This window comes from Mirounga leonina, unplaced genomic scaffold (genome assembly GCF_011800145.1).
Source record: "Mirounga leonina isolate KUSES-001 unplaced genomic scaffold, KU_Mleo_1.0 Mir_197, whole genome shotgun sequence".
NCBI classification, from domain to species: Eukaryota; Metazoa; Chordata; class Mammalia; order Carnivora; family Phocidae; genus Mirounga; species Mirounga leonina.
Window position 1 is genome coordinate 157159 of NW_023270494.1, and position 8790 is coordinate 165948.

At 50.1% G+C, this 8790-nt stretch overlaps 1 protein-coding gene across 6 annotated transcripts in view; it reads left to right on the forward strand.

The window, feature by feature from the left end:
- B3GNTL1 (UDP-GlcNAc:betaGal beta-1,3-N-acetylglucosaminyltransferase like 1) overlaps positions 1 to 8790 on the forward strand; it is a 110519-nt gene that overhangs the window by 12701 nt on the left and 89028 nt on the right. For 5 of the 6 annotated variants that reach the window (XR_004683006.1, XM_035025693.1, XM_035025695.1 and 2 more), the window contains one exon: positions 2901 to 2965. The exons of the other annotated variant lie outside the window; for it this stretch is intronic. Coding sequence is in view for 3 of the 5 variants with exons in the window: in XM_035025693.1 (XP_034881584.1) it covers positions 2901 to 2965 (65 nt within the window). In the remaining 2 variants the exon portion in view is untranslated. Of the gene's footprint in view, positions 1 to 2900; positions 2966 to 8790 lie in introns of those variants that run through there. 6 annotated transcript variants of the gene reach the window in all.

Consider the following 8790-nt stretch of genomic DNA (forward strand, 5'->3'; position numbering starts at 1 on the left):
CCACCCAGGCGCGCCTAATCTCCATTTTAAACACATTTTGTTTTTTATAAAATATTTTTATAGATTAGATATAACGAGTCATATCACATTTGTATGTATTTTGTCAATAACAAAAAATCAGTTGTCATAGTGTGAAGAAACGAAGCTGTCGTGCTGTCATTTTGAAGGGGGCAAGGCAAATTCAGGGGGGCCCTGCATTCCAATTATGGAACGGAGTTAATTTGATGACATCTGAAAGAGCGTATTTTCCTACAAAGATATTTTCTGAAATAGAGAAAGTTATGTCGACTATTGGATAACATAAATCCACAGTGTTTCCTTTTTCAGGAGTGCTGAGTTATTTAAATTGGATTAAGATTCATTTCTTATTATTTCATATCATAACAGAGCAAAACATTTCTTAAAAATGCGGTCACTTGCTAAAATGAAAACACAACACAATTCTGTCCTCTTCTCTCCAAAGAGTGAGGATGGCTGCGTTTTTCCTGCTGTGACCATGACAACCGGCTCCGTCACAAAGGGACAGCCTCCCCGGACATCAGGCCCTGGCACAAACATTTGACTTTCTTCAAGGCAGTAATATTAAAGCAAATTCCTTGTCTTTGCCAAACATAGGACTCATTGTGAGGAACTTCCAGCTTCCTTAGTGAGACATGTTTTCCTTCGTTATCCAAATTCTGGTTTGATTTTTCCCCTTCTGAAACCTGACTCTGCTAAGCAGCTTTTTAAACAGAACTCCTGGTAATTTAAGTGTGGTTGTGGACTGTCTCTTCCCGTTTGCGTGTTCCTCGTGCAGCGCTTTGGTTTTGATCCCAGGAGGCCTTTCCTGGGCCTGCCGTGCCCGGTGACAGAGCTTTAGCCACAAGTGTGTCCTTGCAGCCGCGAGACCATCCCTGGGCCCTCGCCTTGCTGCGCTTCCTTCTCCGCCTGTTACACCGGTGGTTCTTGGAGACCTGGGACCGCTCTGCTAACTGGTTTGGGTTGGCTGAGCTCTAGAATTAATGCTAGAGACTGAGCTGCCGCCTTGTGTGAAAACAGCCTGCACAGGGGTACTGCCTTGGGCCGCAGCCTGGGTGACCTGAGCAAGGCCGTGTCCCTGCTCCTCTGGCCCAGCAGGACTGGCACTGGGGCTGCGATTTGCTCAGAGCCGGTGCCTGGAGCGGCTGCCTTCTCTCCCTGCCTCAGAGACCCTGTGCTTGGCGTGGAAAACCAGGGAGGGCTCCCGTGTGGCCTGAGGCAACGTATTGCTGTGTCCCTGGCACCAGCGAGACGTTCTTCAGTTTGCCTGAGCTGGAGTACTAGAGGGATTTACTGCTTTAGGTCTGCGCACATCTGTTTCAGTTTGTGTGACTTTTCTCCGTTGCCCAAAATCCGTAACTGGCTGGTTAACTCGATTCGGGTGTTGGTAACTGCTTTTCTAGGGAGGTGTATCTTGTGCCCCTTGAGGTCCCCTCGGCCCCTCTAAATACCTCCTGTAGGGCGCCTGGGTGGCTCAGTTGGTTAAGCAACTGCCTTCAGCTCAGGTCATGATCCTGGAGTCCTGGGATCGAGTCCCACGTCGGGCTCCCTGCTCAACGGGGGGTCTGCTTCTCCCTCTGACCTTCTTCTCTCTCATGCTCTCTGTCTCTCATTCTCTCTCTCTCAAATAAATAAGTAAATAAAATCTTTAAATACCTCCTGTAACCTGCCCCGGCCTCAGCACCCGAACTCAGCTGCCTCAGTGCTGATTTCTGCGGCCGCTCCTTACTCAGAAAGCTTACCGGGCCAGGCCTGCCCTCCTGCCTGCCTCCATGGCCTGCTGTTCCCCACACTGCTGGGCGCACTCTGGCATCTGCTCTTTATCAAACCCTAGAGGCCCCAGGCGCCCTCTTGCCCCTTGTCTTCATAAGCCTCCTGGTACTTCTCCAGCACTGTTCATCCCGTGCAGCCAGAGATCATCATTTAACTTTTTCCAACTCAGTTGCAATCTCTTTGAAGGCAAAGTGTTTCTAAAACATTTATTAAAACATAACATCCATACAGAAAAGTGCACTTATCATAAATGCCAGTTCAGTTAATTTTCTCAAACTGAGCACGCCGTGTAACCAGCGCCCCGATGAAGAGCCGACATCACCAACCCTCAGAGGCCACCCCCCGCGTCCCTTCTAGTCCCTGCCCACTTCCCAAGGCAACCCCCTGATTCCAGATGAATTTGCTGCCCTTGAACACCATGTGGACATCACGCACATGTGTGTGCAAACCAGGGTTGTTCATTCTCATCATGGTATCTTCTCAGCTTTTCCGTTCTACGTTGGGGACCATCACATCTTGGTGAACGTGTGGGGGTGTTCTTTGGGGTCTGCACCTAGCAAGGGAGCTGCTGGGTCATAGGGTATGTTCATGTTCAGACGTGATGAACACTGGCAGTGACTGTAATTACCACTGAGGGATGCGTTCAGATAACTGCTCATGGTGTCCAGTTCAGTGAGCTTTTACCAACCGATCACACACGCGTTACCCCCTCCCCAGGTAACCATATCTTGACTTTTATCAGCATTCCCGACGGCATCTACTCAAGCACTTCCATTCAGGGACATTTTGATTTTTTCTTTTTAATATTCCCCCCGGCTTAGCTTAGTGTTATACTCAGTAAATGGTTGCTGAATCTGTTTTCCTCCAGCGAGCAATCCCTCCTTAATACGCTGGTCCCATGTGGCCTCTTTGCGTCTCAGCCCCTAAAGATGGAGCTCTGTTTTCCATTTGCTTCCCTTTCACTCTGTCTAGGGCTGACCTGGTTTTTTTTACCTGGTAGTGTACAGTGTTGTTAGCTCCTTATAGTACCATTACCCTAAGTTCTAGGAAAGAGAAGACCACTGAAAATTGAATTACAAAAGAGTTTTTGTCTTTCTTTTTTGAAACAGTTGGATATTCTAAAAATCAAGCAATAGCACAAAGCTCAGGATCTTACCTTTGCTTTTTGGATTCGGTAAGTAAATGTTTTATTTAAAGTGTGTGTATACGTAGGGGTTGAATAATTAAATGACCTGACATTTTAGTGTGGTTCTTGAAAATCATTATTCTAATATATAATGATCAGACTTAAAAGTTAAGGTTCATGGGCTCTTGCTGTTAAATTGCTATAGCACTGAATGAGTTAATTTTTAATAAATAGAATTATATAAAAATGCAGAATTGCACAACAGAATCACATAAACTGGGAAGACATGGACAAACAGTTGATGAACAGCCTTAGATAAGATATAATGCACACAAGTGATAAGAAAGCACAGAAAAGGATTGGTGGTGGGTCTGTCGGGAAGGACGGAAGGACAGGCGTAGGGGGCCAGAACAGCCGACTGCAGATGGGCTTTAACATACCTTTTGGTCACTTGTGGCCAAGGAAACAAAAGTTACATTAGTGAGATACGAGTTTTTAAAAACCACATTAACAGGGTTTTCTGAAGTGCAGATAGTCCATATTTGGAAAGTGTGAATTGGGGGTGCTCAGTGGCAAAGTTAAGCATTTTGTATCAAGAACTTAAAAAATGCTCATGCCGTCGACTCTAGACTTCATTTGCAGGGATCTCAGAAATTCTGAAAACGATTTATGTGCGGTCGGTATATGGGAATTACTATGTTTATAAAGCATCTTCAGTCACGTGACGAAGGATTATGACAGGTGAACAAGAAGCATAATTGCATAGATAGCGTGTGTTCACCCGTGGATTTTCTTGTTACTTACTTCATTTTTTTTTTAACGATTTTTATTTATTTTTTGAGAGAGAGCAAGAGTACAAGCAGGAGGAGGTGCAGGCAGAGGGAGAAGCAGGCTTCCCACCGAGCAGGGAGCCTGATGCGGGGCTCGGTCCCAGGATGCCAGGACCATGACCTGAGCCGAAGGCAGTCGCTCAACGACTGAGCCCCCCAGGCACCCCTTATTCCTAACTTTAAAACACACTTTAAGAATGTCTGTCTGTCTGTGGTCTCCCTTCGGGCTCCTCTGGGTCTGGGAATGCAGGGCACCCACCTCTTCTGGGCATTCCTTGGGTAGCTGCTGTTGGTGTTCGCGAGGTTGGCCGTGGCTCAGAGTTTCTGCTTGTGCTGAATTCACCTACGAACCTTGTCATCTCGTATAGGCTTAGCCTTTTCCTTGATTGCCAGGACCTTCTGTACAAGGTCTGGGTCCACGGCGAGGTTTGAGGAGATTGTGTGCCGATGTGAGCAAGCGGCGAAAAATGGCCTCTCAGACGGCCCTGCTCTTGGGACAAACCCTGGGGCTGCAGTGCCTGTCCTGCTCCTTCGGTGTCTCCAGTCTCTTTTTCTGCCTTTTTCTTAGATAAAACTCCCTCTTGTTCCCTCATCTTGCAGGCCTGGCTCCGGGGCCTGTTTTCACTCTCAGATGGTCCATCCAGCAGTTTCCTAAGCAAAGACAGTTTTTCCACCAAAGACAGCTACACCCACCACATAGCAAAGTGTGCTTCTTACGGCCTTTGGGTGCAGGGAGGTGGCGATTTTCTGTTGCTCCTTTAGGATTGCTCTTTCTGAAATACTCAGGAAGCTCCCAGCGGCGGGACTAGGAGAAGGAGAGAGGAGGGCTAAAGACACCCTCTCCTCTCCGGTATCCTCCAAGGCTTTCTCTGTGTTCGCTGGAGAGCAAGAAAGAAAATGAAGGAAGGCCAAGTTGGACCGGGTGGAGCCCGGTTTAGAACGGTGAGAACCGCGGACCAGGGAGGCTCCTGATAAAGCTACTGATGGATGTCAGCACAGCCACCACCGGGCTGGCGGAGGGCAGGGTGGACGACCAGGTCCTTTCAGTGGCGGGCAGGGACAGAAGGAGCAGGTCAGACACCTGGCCTGGTCAGTCCCAGAAACTGTGGGGAGGGAGGTGGTGGGGGAGCGGTCAGAGCCGCAAGGGCCAGGAGAGGAAGGCTGCCAGATTGCACATCACCGTGTCTCCGTCCTGGGCATGGGCATCAGAGAAGGATGGTGTTGCCGAAGTCTGACCAAGGAAGACTTGCCCCCACTCTAGAAATGTGAATTGTTCTTGGGGTTTAGGTGAAATAAGTCAGGTAAATTTTGGTGAGCTTTGCCCTGGGATTGGCACGACCGCCTTGCTGTACTAACCAGGGCAGGGGTGGCACAGTCCATCGCCTTCCCGGTGGCTGACGGGCGTGTCTGCCTGCGAGGGAGCTGGGGGCATAGATGGGCAGGTGCATCTGGTTCATTTAGGACCTGGTTGTTCCCGGCCATGGGTGGGGTAAGATAAGCAAACAAAAAAGTCTGGCTTTGAAGAAGGTAGCCTTTAATACGTGCATCGTGACAGGGACTTGAATTCCTGGGCCCTTGAGGTGAGCAGATGCGGCGTCTGTGGAAAGGAGAGCTTAGAACTGGGCTTCATCCGCGGGCCCTGCTTTTCTGAGAGCGTCCCTTCCGAGGGGACCCCCACCACTTGCCACCACAGCAGAGAACCTCTGCCTGGCCCGCTTCCCCTGGGCCCCTGGCAGCATGGTCTCTGCATCAGGAGCCTGTGAGTCAGCACGAAGCTGTGTGTCCTGCCACAGTGCCTGGCAGGGGCTGCAGGCCCGAGGGTTCCCGAGGGGACCGCCCGGGAGGGAGACTGGGCCCGCGCCCCGCACGGGATGCCCGAGGGGACTGCCAGGAGGATGCCCCATCTTCCCGGAGGTGGGTTGGCGCCCTCAGTGAAGGACAGACAGGCCGTGCATCTGTGCTGCCCTTGGGTGTGGGGCTGCGCCCGTGTCTGACCACGCCTGCGTGCCTCTTCTCTATGCACCTTTGTTTTATTTGTGTCGTTTCTGATCTTGGTGGGTTTGGTTCACTTCTAATGCTCACTCATTACTTCTCAGCCTTTCTTTGTACTTTCTCGCGTAAGGTTTAGGACGATGCCTTCTCTTCTGGGGACCATGTGGGTGCCCCCAAGTCCTGAATATAGTGACTCAGGTATTGTCACCTTCGTAGCTCCCAACCTGATTTCTTCATCTTTAAATGTAGACCTCGGGATCTCGGGGCAGAGAACTGAGTCCGTCACGAGTCTCGGTTCAGGACGCTCACGCCTGTTTTCGAGCGGGGCCTGTTGGTCTGCTGTACCCGCGGCTTGGCAGAGGTACTGGTCTACGTGCCCGTGAACCTGCCGTGCAGGACTGGAGCCGGCCCGGCCCTCTGACCGCGTCCCCCAGCACGCCTGCTGCACGCCACGTTATGACCCTGCTGAACTCTGCTATTCGCACTGAGCCGAAGAAGTCAGTTAAAAATTTCAGTGTTTTTATCTTTATGCAAAGAGTATCAGGCTATGTAATATTTTAAAACTCTCGTTGTTAAGATCCATCAATATTGTTGTTACGTATCTTTGTAGATCAGTTTTTAAAAACGGAGGTAAAATTTATATATAGTGAAATGCACGATTTCAGTGTGAAAATTATATACAAAGTGAACAATTTGGTGAGTTTTGACAGCTGTGTGCGCCCGTCAAAACCCCGGTCAAGATACGGAGCGTTTCTGTTGCTCAGAACGTCCACTGTGCTTCTGCTGGACGGCACTCACAGGTCTCAGATCTGCAGGTGACGTCTTACAGGACGCCCTCTTGTGTGCAGCTTTTTGCTCCACGGTTCTCTGTGATATTTTGTGTGTCGATGGCTTATTCTTTTTTTATTATCTGTTGTGTGAATATGCCACGATTTGTTTTACGCTGTACTGTTTATTGACATTTGGGCAGTTTCCTGTCTGGGTTATTTTAGTGAAAGCACCACAAACATTCTTATGGAAGTCCTTTTGTGGATGTGTATTTCCATTTCTCTTGGGAAAATACCCAGGGGTGGAGTTGACTGATCACAGGGTAAAGGTACGCTTCCCTGCCAACCACAGATGTTGCTCTTGTGTCCGGGGCGGGGGGGGCTGCTCCACCTTCCCACCCCTCGGACACTGTTGGTCTCAGTCTTAACTATTCAACAGGTGCAGAGCGTGTCTTGTTGCAGCTTTGGTTTGCATTTCTCTGGTGCCTGGTGGTGATGTGCACCTTTCACGGGTTTAATGGCCATTCGTTTCTTCTGTGAAATGTCTGTTCAGATCTTTTGCCTGTTTTTTTTCAGTTGGGCTGTTCGTCTTGTTATTAGAAGACGAGTTATGCTAGTTCTATATTTTGGATGCAAGTCTGTTGTCAGATACTGTGAATACTTTCTCCCATCTGTGACTTGCCTTCATATTTAATGTCTTTTGATGAACAGAAGTTCTAAATTTTGCTGAACTCCAGTGTATTTTTTTCTTTTGTAGTTAATTTGTTTTTCTAAGAAATTTCTGCTTGCCCCAAAGGAGAAGCGATTCTCTTATATTTTCTTCTAGTAGCTTATGGTTTTTATTTTGTATTTAGCTCATTATCCATCTCGTATTAATGTCCGTATGAAGCAGGACCCAGGGCTAATTGGTCACAGTGCCCTTTGTTGACGACACTGTCTTTTCTTTGCTGAGTTGCCTGATGCCCCTGCTGAAAGTCAGTCGGCATGCCAGCATCCATCCTGCTGCTCTGCGGTCTGTGGTGTGCATTTGGCCCGCCACGCAGCAGGGCACGGGCAGATAGACCGCGTGCTCACGCACCCCCCCGCCGGGCGCCCAGCTGCTTCCAGCTCTTGCATGAATGACGCTGTTGCGTTGCACCGTGTCGCGGAAGCCAGAGCTCCTGTTGGGTGGGATGCTGGCCCCAGGGGTGCGTGACCATCTGACCGAGGGACACCGCGCTGCTCTCACGCGGCTGCAGCCCTCGGAGCCCGGGCCGTGGGGTCCATAGCCTCCCAACACTTAGCACCATCAGCCTCTTAATTTTTGCCGGTGCCTCGCTGTGTTTCCATCTGTGCTTCCCGGTTGTAAATTGTGGTGAGCACCAGCTCACCTTTTTGCCCACTTTTCTTTTTCAAACTTAGAGAAAAGTACAGAGAACTCGGCTTTGCGGTCAGCATTGCATCTGTCACCTCGAGCCTTTGCTTCCTGCCAAGAAGGACGTCTCCTTCCAGCAGAGCAGGAGCACATACAGGACGGACCCTGCACGCCCAGCTTGTTCATGTGTCACCTGAGGCCTGGTCAGGACCACATGCTGGAGTTGCTTGTCTCATGTCCTCCATCTCCTCTGTCTGGAACATTCCAAAGCCTGACTTTCCTCACCTTGATGTTTTGGAAGGTTCCAGGGCACTTGCAGACTGCCCTCTTTAAAACTCAGGTTGTCTGATTTCTTCACGACGGTGTTAGGCATGCATCTTCGTGCGGGACATCTTGTTACTTGTGATTTTGATTTGCCCCATTCCTGACGGTGCTGTCTCTGGTCACCCAGTGCAAGTGGCATCTGGACAGTGGAGCTGCGGCAAGCCCTTACGAGCTCTCCTGTGGATTGCCTCTTCTTCGGCTGGCCTTTGCTGGTGGGCATGTCAGGGTCCACGGGGAGCGGGCCCCTGGTCAGGAGAAGATGGTTGCGGTCTGCAGCGAAGGCAGGCTCCGATGGTACAACAAAATAAAATGTTTTTGCATGAAGAAGGCTTCTGAGGCCTCTTAGCCTGGGTTGCATTTTGACTTGTTGGCCCCTGGGACGCAGGCAGATTGCCGCATTTAAAACTTAGAGTGCTTATCGTTAGGAGCAGCTCCCAGGCTGCAGCTCTGCCTGGAGTTCATTCATTCGTGTGCCTGGTGCTGGTGGGGACAAGGGGTGCAGCCGTCAACAAAACAGACCGGAGGGCGCCTGGGTGGCTCAGTTGGTTAAGCGACTGCCTTCGGCTCAGGTCATGATCCTGGAGTCCCTGGATCGAGTCCCGCATC